General features: G+C 36.0%; 1 protein-coding gene across 5 annotated transcripts in view; it reads right to left on the bottom strand.

The window, feature by feature from the left end:
• Window positions 1-15877, bottom strand: part of DDAH1 (dimethylarginine dimethylaminohydrolase 1) — a 123196-nt gene that overhangs the window by 30539 nt on the left and 76780 nt on the right. For all 5 annotated transcript variants that reach the window (XM_037498852.2, XM_037498850.2, XM_054690964.1 and 2 more), the window contains 2 exons: window positions 8167-8266; window positions 413-486 (listed from right to left, as the gene is read on the bottom strand). In XM_037498852.2, coding sequence (XP_037354749.1) covers window positions 413-486; window positions 8167-8260 — 168 coding nt within the window. In that variant the 5' untranslated portion in view covers window positions 8261-8266. The remainder of the gene's footprint in view (window positions 1-412; window positions 487-8166; window positions 8267-15877) is intronic.

The raw sequence follows: 15877 nt of genomic DNA, 5'->3' as shown, positions 1-15877 counted from the left end.
AGAAGGCTTGAGGTATATATGTGCAGTACTTAGCACAGTTCCCACTAGCTAGTGGACACCTAAACATAGTTAATGACTGATTCGAATCTGAAAAATCCACACTTCATGTTAGAATCAATTGAGTTGCCATTGATTTTGCTGCTAACACCTGTCAGGTGGTTATAAGATTATACACTGAAGAAGATGTGCACAATAACTTTTTTGCTTCTGTGGTAGCCCAATGAAGCCCCATTTATCGAGAAATTTGAGTTTTATAGCTTCTAAAACTTGTAGCAAACATACAAACATTGGGAATTATTTTGCAAAGTTGGTGACATTAAATACCCTTTTTCATGACGTTGATTAAGTGGGTCTATGAATATTTTTAAAGTAGCAAATACTCTGCGTTAGACACAAATTATCTTTTACTGACCTTGAAAGTATCAGCCAAGATTTCAGCACCTCGTTGGTTTGTCCTTTTGGATAGGCCCACAAAAAATTCTCTGCCTATAAAATATGTTATGGAACATGATGAGTGGATTGCATCAGTGACTGTCACTATTCTTTATCTATAAATAATGACCTTAAAGTATCATACAGTCTTTCCTTCCACAGAAGTTTGTCCCTATAGAGGGTATTTGACCCCTGCTCTCTTTACACAAATCTGATTTCAAACCACTGCCCTTAGAAATAAACCTTTTCAAATACATAAAGGCAGATGATAGAACAGTGGTTACCAAGGACTGGGGGGGGCGGGGTGCAACTGGAGAGTTAGTACATAATGAATACAGAGTTTTAGTTTGGGGAGATGAAAAAGTGCTGGATGGTAGTGATGGGTATGCAACAACATGAATATAGTTCATGCCTCTGAACCATATACTTATTAGATTTTGTGTTATGTGTATTTTACTATAATAAGAGAATAAACATTTTATTTAAGAAATAATAGGTTAAACACGTTAATAATTTGAACTTAGAAATTAAGTAATAGCAATGACAAGTTAGTAGTCCCCTCCCCCCAAAAAAAAAGAACAATAGTAGACAGTAATGGTGATGTAAGTTCTGAAAATATCACCTGGGTAAAGCCAGTTTTATGCTGATGGCCTCAGGTCTAAGATTTAATTTTATACCCATTTATTAAAAAATCAAATCATACAAAAATGCCTATCTAAAAAGCACAAACGTTTAGGAGGACGGAATGTTCTATGTGTTCAGCTTTTATGAAATTCTGCAATTTTTCTTCTCAGGAGGCAAGTCACTAAACAAAAATGGTTTCCTAGTTATAGGTAAACAAACCATAACAATAGACAGGGTTAGGCAATACATAAAAAGAGATTCTCACAATCTCTTTATTCCTTGAAAAAGAATTCCACACAGAATGTGGGGGAAAAAACTCAAAGAGAAGTCAGTACATTTTTGTCCTAGAGGATTTTTTAAGGCATAAAATATGTCTTTAAAGTAAAATATAAGTGTAATCATGGAGAAGGAATTGCTTGACTGAATTTACAAATGTTACAACTTGAATTGACATATCCTTGTAAAAGGAGTAAATGACAGGTTAAATTATGTGATGACAAGTTCCAGTGGCTTATGTTGTTGGCAGGCTCCTGATTCTTAGGTGGCAGATTGACAGTTTTTGTGGCAACAGTTATCCCTTTAAGAAAACTCACTACATGCCATCCCTGGTGATACAGGGGTTAAAGTCTCAGCACCATCATGCTATCTCCAACCACTGTGGCACAAGTTCAATCCCTGGCCAGGGAGCTAAACTACACATGATGCAGCAGACCTTCCTGCCTCTCCCACTGCTCCCCTCAGCAGTGTATTTCAGTAGAGCCACCTGTTCTGCTCCCCACTCTGTCTGTGGTGAATTCTCTCACCCCCACACCTCTGACCTATACCCCAGCTCTTGTATGCATAAATGAATAAAAATAAATCTTAAAAAAAAACCTCACTACACACAAAACGAAATTTAAGCTAGGAAGCAGTCTTTCACTTGATAAAAATATTACTGTTTATTAAAAAAAAGCTGCAATAAAAAAGAGATTTCCTTAATTTTTTTATGATAAGAATAGAATTATAAATTCTGCTTTATAATTTAATTATAAATTATAATTATTTCATAAATTATAATAATAAATTATATATAATTTTTATATATGTAATTTTAAAGAAAATATTTTAATTCATTAAGTAATTTTCAACAAATTTATGATGGGGCTTGCATACTATTTTAAAAGACTAAAGTGAAATAGAAAAATACCCAGGAAAGCAAATTGCTTATCTCTTCATAAAGTAAGTTGGATTTCTGTTTCTGGCAGTCAGAACTTGATCCCCTAAATGGCCTTCCTGATGAAAACAATGAGCTAAAAGAGAAATATTAAAATTTTTTTGGGTTGATCTATTGCTTGTGTCATTTTATTCTATACCAATTTACCATCTTTTTCTTTCCCTTCCTCATCTCTTTCTTTCTTTTCTTTTTAAAGATTTATTTATTTATGCATACAAGAGCTGGGGTACAGGCCAGAGATGCGGGGGGTAAGAAGATTCACCAGAGACAGAGTGGGGAACAGAACAGGCAGACTGACTGAAATACACTGCTGAGGGGAGCCATGGGCAAGACAGGAGAGGTCTGCTGCACCATGTGGGTTGCTCCCTGGCCAGCCAGGGATCAAACTCATGCTGCAGAGGCTTTGGATTGCTTCATAGTGCGGTGCTTTAAACCCTCGAGCCACCAGGGAGGCCCCCTTATTTCTTTCTTTATAGGAGAAACTAGTTCATTTATCCTACATTCTGGATTTGGCTGATTGCTTCCTTGTGTATCATCTAACATTAAATTGTTCTTTTATCTTGTGAGTATTTTGGTTAACTGAGGGTTAATATAGATGCTTATTTATAATCTCATTCAGTTTTTTTTTTAAAGATTTATTTATTTATGCACACAAGAGCTGGGGTCCAGGCCAGAGATGCAGGGGGTGAGAGGATTCACCAGAGACAGAGTGGGGAGCAGAACAGGCAGACTGACTGAAGTACACCACTGAGGGGAACAGCGGGCGAGGCAGGAGAGGTCTGATCGCTATGTGGGTTTCTCCCTGGCTGCCCGGGGATCAAACCCATGCTGCAGAGGCTGCAGATTGCTTCATAGTGCAGTGCTTAACCCCTTGTGCCAGCAGGAAGGCCCCCTCATTCAGTTGTTTTTATTCTTGACAGGGCTACCTCAGAGGTGGGACTTTATAGCTACTGAATTATATCACAAGGCCCATGACTATCACATTTTCAATGGTACTAGAATATCAGTATGTTCAGGTAGCATCAGCCTGAACCCTCCATTATAAATGTCCTTATCATGATTTCATACAATGGTTTTAATGGTTAAGGTACAGACTCATTATTAGGACTTTATATTTACCTACTGGAAATCTAAGAAAGGAAAACCTTCCTCAACTAAGTATTTATTCTGCTTGAAATAGAATTCCTACGGAAAGATAGGCTAAATGCTTGAGTTTTTCCTTCACATATTGGGGGTCAGAATAATGAGTTGGTGTCCCAGCAACTTACAATAATGACAAGTATTTTTTTCCTTTTTAGTCATCATCCATGAATGAGTCAAAGAACAAATCAAATGGAAATTAGAAAACATTTAGAAGTAATAATAACAAAAAATTTATATCAAATACAAAGGATTAAGCTAAAGCAGTAGCTGGAGGGAAAATTATATAGTCTTAGAGATGCACATTAAGAAATTATTCAAAATGAAAGAGTTAAAATTCCCACTTGAAATGTAAGAAAAAAAGAACAGAATAAAATCAAAGAAATTTGAGGGAAGGAAATAAAGATAGGATCATGAAGAAGAAAGGAAACGTGTAAGAAAAAGATTTCAACAAAGCCAAAAGTTGGTCCTTTGAGAAGATTAATAAAATTGACAGATCTTTGGCAAGAAAAAATGAGAAAGCATGAATAACCATTAGAAATAAAAAGGGGACATAGATATAGTTGCCATGAGTCTTACATGGATATGAATAACTTTATAGTCAACCCAACAATTAGATAAAATAAATTCTTCAAAAAAAGAACCCATCAAAACTGATTCAGAAAAACTACTAGTTATCTAAAAGAAGAGGAATCAGTTTAAAAAATATCTCCACCAATAAAGCACAAGGCTGATAGGGGCTGTTTATAGGTCAGGTCTACCAAAATTCAAAGAACGCACAATTCAAATAGTCATAATTTTAGAGCATAGAGAAGTAGTAAATATTCCCTAATACATTTTATGATGTTAGCACAGATCTTTACAAAAGTCAGATAAGAATAACAAAAAAGAACAAGTATAGGTCCCAGAAATAAAAATCATAATCAAAATATGAGCAAACTAGACACAATATTGTATTATAATAACAATATATCATAATAAAGTATGATTTCATCCCAGCAAGACTGGTCAATCATCAAAAAATCAAGGAAAGTAATTAACCACATCAATAGATTGAAAAAGAAAACCATATAATCATTTTATTAAAGAAAAGAAAAGAGTTTATTACCTGAAATTCTATTTCCAGGAGTTTACTTTAGAGAAACTCTTAATACAAGCCTTCAGGACACACACACACACACACACACACACACACACACACACACACTAATGTACATAGTTACAATGAGGATAATGGATAAAGACTGAAAAACACTGAAATATATATCAGCAGTAAATACACTGTCAAATAGTCTTACCATGGAATATCACACAGTAGTGAAAACGGAGAAACATCAGCCTTATGCATCAAGTTAGATCAAAAGCAGAAAAATCAAATGAAAGTTCATATAGTATGATTCTAATAATGTAAAACTATAAGACAAGCAAAACTAAACATTATACAATTTAGGAAAACATATATACTGAAGTAAAACATACCGGTGGTAAAATTCACATATGAGTTAAAACTCAAAGAAAGAGAAGGCAATGATACAACAAAATTCAGTAAGGGCAGCTGTTACTTCATGCTGGGGAGGCAGAGATTGGGACTGAGTCTTTTATGATTCTGGCAATATTCTCTTTCTTAATACAGCTGGTGGGCCAGGTATTCATTTTTTATTGACCTTTAAACTGTACATAAACACTTTATACCTTTTTTATATGATCCATATTTTATAAGAATAAATAAAAGTAGAGGTAAGTTGATGTCTATATAAGAGAAACAGAATTGAAACAATTTCTGCCAGTAGCAATTTGCCTGACTGACAGACTTCCCAGTCGAACTGGAATTGGAAAGCTGCTTTCCTTTCATTCATTTCCTCATCAATTATTAACGAAGCTCTGAATTACAAAAGGAAGAGGACACAGAGCACACGGAAAAAGCCAGATTTTGTTTCTTGTTCAATTCTACCTAATCCAAAAATAGAAAGATGATGGATATATAATATTGTGAATCTAATGCCACTGAACAAAACACTTAAAAATGGTTAAAACAGTAAAATTTATTTTATGCATATTTTACCAAAAGAAAAAAAAATTGAGAAGTAGGAAATAGAAGGTAGGACCAGACATTAGGAGTTACCGAGTAAAGATCTTAATATCTCAACACCTCATTTTGAATAAAATAACATTTAACATATTAATTTGAGTATTGAATATTACCCCCAAAAGTGTAAAGATTATGCTAAATTAGTCCCTAGCTAGAAGTTTAGGAAAAAACATTAGGCTTGAGGTGCTGTGGAAAGACCTTTCACCAAAGGAAAATGTTCCCAGTATAAGTTGTGTGATAACACGAGAGGATTTTAGCAGATCCCTTCATCTTCGCTGTTAAGATAACTAAATGACTGTTGATACAACTTGTTTTATTTATTTATTTATTTATTTATTTATTTTTCTTTTTATATTCCCCATACAATTGCAACCCCGTTTTGACCCCAATCCTTCCTCCCCCCCTCCCCCCAAAGAGAGTCTCTGATTCATAGTTGATTGTTGATTTTGATTTTTTTCTTTCTTATAGTTATTCTTTTTACTGGTCCATATTTAGGTTTTCTAGATTCCTGCTATGAGTGAGACCATCCGGTATTTTTCTTTTTCTTTCTGGCTTATTTCACTGAGCATGATCCCTTCCAGCACCATCCATGTTGCTGCAAACTGCATATGTTTATCTCTTTTGAATGCTGAGTAATATTCCATAATAGGGCTTGTTTTATCTATCTATCTATTTATTTATTTATTAAGATTTATTTATTTATTTTTTATTTATTTATTTATTTATTTATTTATTTATTTATACAAGCACTGGGTACAGTCAGAAGTGCAGGAGGGTGAGAGAATTCACCAGAGCCAGAGCGGGGAGCAGAGCAGGCAGAAGGACTGAAGTACACTGCTGAGGGGAGCAGCGGGCGGCAGGAGAGGTCTGCGCGCCATGTGGGACTCTCGCCCGGCGGCCGGGGAGGAGCCGGGGATCGAACTGGTGCTGAAGAGGCTGGGGTCAGCTTCGCAACCCAGCGCTCAACCGCTGTGCCACTGGGAGGCCCAATACAGCTGTTTTAAATCATACTTCAAATCTTATCAGTACCTGCCTACAATAAATTATCATATGGTGAAAAAAGTAGGAAGTGTGATTTATACATTTAGCCTTTAATAAAAGTCTATTTTTCTCAAATCAAATTTTATTGATCTACCATTTGTTTACAAGAGTCCATAATTCCTGGAGTACAGCTTCACAAGCTTGGTGTGTGACCCTGGCTCTCTCATGCACCACCAAAGCCCAGCATCACTACTCTGTCACATTCACCCCCTCTACTCCTTCCTTTTCCCCACTCCTCTCCCCTCTGGTAACTGCTATATTTTTCAGAGTTTAAGAATTACTTTTTGTTGTGTTCACAAAAGTCTACTTCATAAGGAAAACAAGCTGTTCTGTGCAGCTAAAGAACAGAAGTGGCATCAAAGGGAGAAACAGAATATTTTAAGTAGAACTTACAAACTGCATCTACATGGATACAACCAGACCTGACAATGCAGCACAGGCATCTATGACAACTTGTTCTGTGTCTTATGGCTCAGTGGGTATGGAAACCACATCCCAGAGGCAGGTCACTGCCTAGGACAGTGGTGGTACAGGTTGTGCAGGGCACCAATCCATGAGATCCTGGATTGGTTCATATAACTTGTGATAAGACTATGTTCCCTGGAGCTCAGCAACACTGGCCTTGCCCAGAGGTATGTGCTACTGAGCAATACTCAGTGTCACAGGATAAATACCCTCCTTCTCCAGGAATGTCAATCAAATGTAAGTAATATAAAACATTGCTTTATGTCAAAACAAAGATGGCTATATTTGGTCTATATACACAGGCTTCAATATAAATTTCACATCAGCTAAATTATTAGCCTTTGAAGAAACTTCATGCTTTCAGTGGGTCACCTGAGGCTACATTCTCAAATTCTTGTGGACCAGTCTCTGCTGTTAGGGCTACAACTGTGAAACAGAGTTTCATTCTCTGACATTTAGGGGAAAATAAATTCTCATTATAAATGAAAAATTATTATCATCTTGTTTACTAATATAACTAGAGTGAATCTAGGGATAGAGATTTTAGCACATGGTTTTATAAAACAATAATAACATGATCATAAAGAGATTAAAAGTTAAATGCTAATATTACCATTTCCTTAGTAGCACTGTTATCCCCCTTATAAAAACTAATTCTAGTTAGATCAATAATAATATTAGCAGTTTATGTTTTGTTGAGTTCTGCTACTTCATCTGGCATTTAAGCTAAGTCAATAAGCATAGAACATTATTTAAATTCATCTTGCCACCTGGGAATAAAATTGTTTGTAAATGACAATTAAGATATACTGTCACACAATGCAAAACTATGTAACCCATAAGTTCACAGTGTAGAAGAACATAGACGATGCAATCCAGAAAATGATATGGATGTACTGATAATATTCTTGTATAAAATATGCAGATATACATGTACAAAAGTACTTGAAGGACATACACTCACATATTAAAGTGATTGTCTTTGAATAGAAGATCAGTTTTGTTTTTCTCTTTTGTGTTTTTTTATGTTTTCCAATGACCTGCACTGAAAATCTTACTATGGTAATTAAAAAAAAACAACGCTATAATTAAATTGAGTACATATAAGTCAGGTATTAGATGACAAATATTTTTGAAGAGAACTAAGTAAACACAACAATACCTGTGAATAAGACATCTCCACCATCTAAGGTTGCATTTTCATCTTTCATCTCTACTATATTGAGCTGGAGTTTTTCTAAGGCTTCTTTCATCATGTCAACCTGTTGAAAATGAAATGACTCGGATTAATATCCTATGACTTCCTAACAAGAAAACCAATCTTCAACTTCTGAACATCGTATCATGCTCCCAGCTGCATACATCCACACACATTCACCCTTTGTGAATATATGAATACATGTAGTATAATTTGAAGCAGTCAGAGAATAAATTATTTATAGGAAGACAATAAATTACCTATAAGCATTCCCCATTTTGTCCTTTTCTAATCTAAGTTCAAGTCAATATTACAGTCCCCTCTTCTACTGGAGGCTGACTTGTTAGGGCACTGTTGGGCTGGTGACTGGTTAGGGCACATGATACAAGAAAGATGGGAAAAAGAACACCAAATCCTCCTACCCCTGTCAGAAAGTACATGACTTAATTTTAATTCTTAAGTCAGTCAGTCAGAATTGCACACATACAGAGTAATACATGGAGGGAATTAATGACAACAACTAGCAATAATATTTCAGCTCACAGGACAGTCATTGTTTTCTATCCAAATATTTTCCCAAAATGCCAGAATCTAAGGTTTCTCTATAAATGTGAACTGTTATTTAAGTTTATACTCAAGCAGTTATGACTACGTGGCTTTTAAAAATCTAGGTCCTCAAAGGTAATGAATACATACAATAATTGCTATCAAAACCAAAGATTACTTGCATGTGAATTTCAGGGATGTTTCTATGGCTCCCGGGTAGAGTCTAAGCACAAAGAGATATTCCAGTCTGAACTAGGGAACACTTCACTTTAATACAAGAGAAAAAATGAAGGCATAACAAATATCCTTTGCAGCTCACAATTTAATTCAAGTCCTTCCAGCAGCTCCCCAAGATCATTTAAATATTTCTGAAGCTCTGCACACAAATCTGTCTTTAACACAGTAAAGACATACATTGAGAAGACATGAGTAAAGAGAAAAACAGGAGCTCACATGGCACTGGGGAAAGCAGGTAGTTCTGCCAAAATACAGCACATCCAGTATACACAGTGAATGTCAATGAAGACTACAGAGACACACATACAGCAGAATAATTTCTCAAATAATAAAAATATGGAAATACTATGACAACAACCCTGATATTCATGCAGTTAAAAAACATTAAAAATGATAGAAAACAAAATAAACATAACATTTCATCCTTGTCCTGGAACTCATGTACAAATTCCACAAACCAGAGTGACTCAGAACAATAAAAAATTATTTCCATGGATGAAATGGTCTTAATGTTGTAATAAATACATGTAGTGACCTCTTTTAACATCAGACTAGGTTTCCCTATGTAACAGGAAATGGAATTGTTGCTGTAGCATAAAAAAGAAGGAAAACAACACTACCATGATTTGTTGGACTACAGTGAACCCAGGAAAACACACAACTGTTTGTTTCTGGCATCTGACTCTGTGTCCATGGAAAATTCTCTGAGCTTACAGGGAGATCATGAGAACTGAGCCACCGTTACCTTTTGTTTCTATTACATATGCTAGCATTTCCAGTATAATTTAATATCCCAAAAAGTACTTGGAATTCAGCAATAACATGGATTTTGGTCTGTAAAGTTTCTAGGTAATATCTCAACTCAGGAACTTTATTCAACTCTTAAAAGTTTAAAGAGAATAGAAGTAGGGAGTTTAATGTATACCAGTCTGAGAAACATTGTATTTCTTTAAAAGTCCTATGTCTTTCAAATTAAAGTTTTAGAGAATAAAAATGTTTGTGGTTTCTTAAAAGTTAAAACAGCTGCACTTACATGAAAAAAAACTGGCTTTTGTGCAAAGCAGTACTTTTAAAAAAATTATTCAGTCACATGCATATAAACAAAGCCATCAGAATTGATCCATACCACAAATGTTAATGATACTACATTACTTTCAGAGTTGTATGGACAAGTTTAAAAACTCCATAAACATCAACTAAACAATTTTGAAAATTGTAGGACTGGGCATCAAATCGCCGATGCTAAGCCCAGGGAAATTTTTGGAGAAGAAACTAGAGGTTGAATCTGGAGGCTGTCTATGGAGAACCACATACTCTTGGCTCAGGGCTCCATGAAGTAGACAAACTCAGCTGCAAACAAGGTCCAGCACTGCCCTACCACACGAACCCATCATTAGCCAGCTATTCAGGCAGTTAGAACACTAAACATAATTATCGAAGTGGGGATTTTTCAGGAAAAGATCCAAACCATGAGCCTTCAAGCAACTGCTCATTCTGCGGCTACACAGCCATGTTTAATGTTGACTTAATTAACCTTCTAGAGGAGACAAAAAGAGCAAGTAACACACTCACCTTTCATTGAGCTACTAACTTTGCAGAATGGAACTGAGTATTACTCAGGGTGGAGAGAAACTGTCAGAACAAACAATATTAATTCCAAAGACTAAATTGAATGGGTCATGTTTAACCATGAAATTAGAAGTAAAAATGGAAAATTAGAGAAATGATAAATTAATTTTACATGTAACTAGAAACTTTTCATGCTGTCCTAAAGATTTATGAGCCCTTTCTTTCTGCTTTTGTTGTTTCCTTTTTACCTCATATTTCCATTTCTTTTTGTCTCATCTTTTCTCCTACCCTTTGCTACAGATTCCTCTCCTAGTAATAGTGGGTTCAGACCATCTCTGCTGCTCAAATCATCATCCCACAAGTTATTTTCTTCAAGAACTGTACTGGTTTCAAGAAAATCATCTTTTCCTTTACGTCTTCCCTTTTTTTCTTTTTTCATTTTTTTTCTGGAAAAACATGTAGAGATATTGGGGTTACACATTCACAGTCAGTCTACTGGGAATATCTGTAGAGTACAGTGTTATGAACAAGTGGACTCAAATCCAAGCTTTGTGACTTATTAGCTAAGTGACTGTAAATTAACTTTTGGAGCCTCAATTTTCTTATCTTTAAAAAGGGTGTTTAGGGGGCTTCCCTGGTGGCACAAGGGGTTAAGCACCACACTATGAAACCATCCACAGCCTCAGCAGCACAAGTTCGATTCCTGGCCGGTCAGAAAGAAACCCACATGGCATAGCAGACCTGTCCTGTCTTGCCCGCTGCTCCCCTCAGCAGTGTATTTCAGTAGATCTGCCTGTTCTGGTCTTCACTCTGTCTCTGGTGAATCCTCTCACCCCCCACCGCATCTCTGGCCTATACCCCAGTTCTTGCATGCATAAATAAATAAATCTTTAAAAAAAAAGCAGCATTCAAAAAATAAATAAATAAATAAATAATGAAAGGGTGTTCAGTCATAATAGTACCAACTTCCTAGGCTCCTCTGATCATTAAATACATGCAAGTCACTCAGCTCTTAGCAATTGCTCAATAAATATGAGCTATGTCTTTTATTATTTTTGATAAATACCAACTTGTGTGCACTAACTGACAAATACTTGTACTATGAAACTGGCCCACACAAGAAAAGCTGTTGCTTTTTCTTACATTTGGACAAGTATCTTGTGTTTCACTATCCCTTTGCTTTCCTGAGATTTAAAATAGTAGTTTTCTGTAAAGTCAGTGTAATGTTACAGCATGTACACCAAGGACACATTTAAATTTAAATCACTTGAGTTTGATTTGCTGCCAGCTCTTAGAAGCTGTCAGACTATGTGGTAGTTTTTTTGTATAATCTCTGCTTTGAAATAGCTCTCTGGAGATACTACCTAAGGCGGAAAGTGGGCTCATCTGGTAAGTTCCACAGGACTCACAACATCAGCTCAGATACAGAATGATTACAGTTATCAAAACACAACCACATTATGGGAACCAATCAGTCTAAAGGATGCCCTCGTACTCAATACTTGGTCTCATTTTCTTGCCCTTTCTGTTCTACTCCGTTCTTATTTTCTTTTTTTTAATTGTTTTTTAAAATTTATTTATTTATTTATAGAAGCACTGGGTACAGTCAGAAGCACAGGAGGGTGAGAGAATTCACCAGAGGCAGAGGGGAGAGCAGAGCAGGCAAACTGACGAAGTACACTGCTGAGGGGGGCAGCAGGCAGCAGGAGAGGTCTGCGCGCCATGTGGGACCCTCCCCTGGCAGCCAGGGATTGAACTGGCGCTGCAGAGGCTGCTGGCAGCTTCGCAACTCAGCGTTCAACTGCTGCGCCACCAGGGAGGCCCCGTTCTTATTTTCTTTTGTGGCTCTTATTTTTGCCCCTCATTTGTCCTATCATGTATATATCATCATCATCCTGTCTTCTCATTGCACCTGTTCTGTGCCCTACAGGTGAGTGGAAAGAAGTGGGGTTTTAAATACAGGCTCTATCACTTCTTAGCAATGTGACTTGGGATAAGTTAATTTCTCTGAGCCTCAGAGTCTCAGTTTCCTACCTTGTAAATGGCATAATCTTTTCTCTCTAATAGTGTTTATGTGAGTAACAAATAAGCTAATATACATATGTACCCAAATCAATGCCTGGCACGCTGTGTTCAAAACTAGTGGTTGTTGGTGTCATTATTTTCCACTAAACTAACTCAATGCTTGATTTGAATTCTGGTTAGCATTAAAAAAGAATAAAGATAAGACTGTATCAATTTCAGCATTAAATACTTTTGAGCCCAACTCTCCCTTTCTTCTTGCAAAATCTTCTCCAATACCCAAGTATAAAGCCTTATACATATTAATTGGAAAGCTGTATTCTTAATAGCTTGTAATAGCACTGTACTGTCCACTATTTAACTTTTTCCTTCTGACTTATTTCAGTTAGCATAATTACTTCAGCCCTATCCATGTTGCCACAAATGGCATGAGTTTGTCTTTTTTGATCACTAAGTAGTATACCATTGTGTATATATAGACCACAACTTTTTAAATGTTCCAAGTCCCTTTAAACCTCATCATGTTATAAGAGCTTAATATTATGCTGTCATCCTATTCATACTCTTATCTAGTTCTAAAAGGTTGAATAGCAGTAAATAACTTTGTTGGTATCGAGATATATTTTCATTTTCTCATCTTGTTACTGATTTTGTTTTGCCATATAATGTTAAGGCAGATGTAGATAATACCAAGGTCATTTAAGAAGTGGATGTGATGTCTCTAGTACATCAAGGAGAAGCTAGTTTAGAACTTGCTGATGTATCAGAGTTATACTGTGTTAGCTCTGTCACACTTCATTTGTTATGTTATTATGTCTTCATGTTCTTTGTTAATTAACACATCTTTGGTCACTGAGGTCACCTGAACTGGTACATTGGCTGATTTTACAACACTTAATGTCTATATCATATTTTCCCATGTGATCAACATTTCAGTTTAGTAAACATTTAGTGGATTCAACTTTTTGTTTTTAACCAGGCTACAAAGTTTAAAACAACAACCCAAAGTCCTTGCTCCTGTGAAGTTAACAATCTAATGGAGCAGATATAACTTGTGAATATAAAGTGACATTACAGTGGAATATTTGTTGGGATGCTAACAATAATTACACAAGAGAAGAGAGATGGGCACTAATACACCCATTTGACATGAGTAAATTGAAGCTAAGGAAGGGTGACTGACTTGCTGCATTGGTCTCCTGAGCCCCTCCCATGTTTGTGTTCATGGTCATGTTCACTGTATTGTGTGATGATGTTGAGACATGAGGAGTGATGTCTTATCACTGAGCACAGTCCAAATTGAAGCTCATATCTTGTGTTTTCCAACTCTATTCATTGAAGTCCACTTAGTATTATATGATCCGTTGACAAGGTCACTCTGGGTTATACGGTATCTCAGATCAGATGGATGATATTTCTGTACATGAGGGCCCTAGGTTACTCTGGTGCAATGTGGTTAAAAGACTAATCAATATGAACAGAATGTATAAACCTCATTAAGAATATTCACCCACAGGCCTCCCCTGATGGTGCAGGTGGTTGAGTGCCGCGCTGTGAAGCTGTCCGCAGCCTCTGCAGTGTTGGTTTGATCCCGGCCGGCCGGCGAGGGTCCCACATGGTGCAGCAGACCTCTCCTGTTGAGCCTGCTGCTCCCCTCAGCAGTGTATTTCGTCAGTCTGCCTGTTCTGTTCCCTGCACTGTCTCTGGTGAATCCTTTCACCCTCCCGTGCATCTGGCCTGTACCCCGATTCTTGTATAAAATAAATTAAAAAAAAGAGAGAATATTCACCCAGGATGGCCTGAATATTATCACCCCTCAACTTCTGGTAGCTTTAGTTTTTCTCAGTAGTTCATTTCTTAACTTTTCCACATGTGCTGGTTAAATTACTAAAATCAAAATTACCAAAAGAAAAAAAATAATCAAAGAGATTTTGCCAAGGTAATATTTTGCAGGTCTAAGTAAGGTGATTAATCAGTTAATCCAGTTAATCAAAAGGGAGATTATCCTGGGTTAGCCTGAACTAATCAGGTGAGGGCTTTAAAAAGAGAGTTTAGAATTTAGAAACAGAGAAAGTCAGGGAAATAATGTATACTGGCCTGAAAGAGAACAACCTTCAGGGCAGCCTCTAGGAGCTGAGAGCAACTCCCAGTGAGTGCCAACAAACACACAAACACAACAAAACAGGGACCTTCGTCCAACAACCACCAAGAAATGATTTCTGCCAATAACCTGAATGAGCTTGGAGGAGGATGTGAGCCCCAGATGAGCACACAGTCCAGGCCACATATAGACTTCTAACCTACAAAAACTGTGAGATAATAAACGGGTGTTTTTTTAAGTTGCTGTGTTTATGCTATCTTGTTACATAGCAATAGAAAACTAATAACAAAACCTCCAAACTTAGACAGATTTTATTTTTAAAAATGTCTTTGCAAAGGTCTTAGAGCAAAAATAAAACAATTACACTAAACATTCATTTCCAAGTTGTTTGTTTGGAATGGGTACACTAATTATTAAGATGTTCTTAATCCATTATTTACTGAAATGTTATTCAGTTTATATTTTAAAATGAAGAAAACAAGTTGTAATATTGATTTTTTTAAAGGTAAAATCTAATCCATGCTTATAGAAATTAAAAAGACAGAAGTATATATGTAAATATTAGCAAAAATGTCACCAGGTCTACCTCCATCAGATTTTCATTTTCATTCAATCAGTAGATACTGGGTATCTGTTGTGAATTATACACCAAGCTTAAGGTGGTCACTTGCCATAAAAAGATAGATGTGGCTTCTGCTATATAGAAGGATGATAGACAATAGTCACATAAATCAGCATGCAGTTATACACTATAATAAAGGCCATGACAATGGTAAACAATGTATTTTGAGAAATAAGTGTACATGATTAAGAAGGTCAAGGAAGGTCACTTTGAGAAAGTAATATTTAAGAAATCAAAATGTTAATTTTAGTTATCTATTCCTTTTGGCAGGTCAGGAATTCTTAGAAACAAAATGGATTTCTGTATAATCCTCAGGTCATAAACAGTTCACCGTAGTTTATGAAAAATTCATGAAGGATTTACTGTATTAAGAAAATGGTCAGTAGAGCTGGTAGTTATTTAATATATTAAGTCTTCAAAAGTTATCAGAGTTAAGTAAATGTTATTAATCATGTGATTATTCTGGGAACGCAAGACATTTATATGCTAGGTCAACATGAACTTTTACAATAGTAACTGTTACATGAATAAGATCTCTTTAACTGTTTTCCATAGGTTATGCAATATCTGCATTTTTA

Source organism: Talpa occidentalis, unplaced genomic scaffold, assembly GCF_014898055.3.
Source record: "Talpa occidentalis isolate TD23 unplaced genomic scaffold, MPIMG_talOcc4v2.1 talOcc4.9, whole genome shotgun sequence".
Classification (NCBI taxonomy): domain Eukaryota; kingdom Metazoa; phylum Chordata; class Mammalia; order Eulipotyphla; family Talpidae; genus Talpa; species Talpa occidentalis.
The sequence above is the reverse complement of the archived record's forward strand: the minus strand, read 5'-3'. Positions and strand labels throughout refer to the sequence as shown.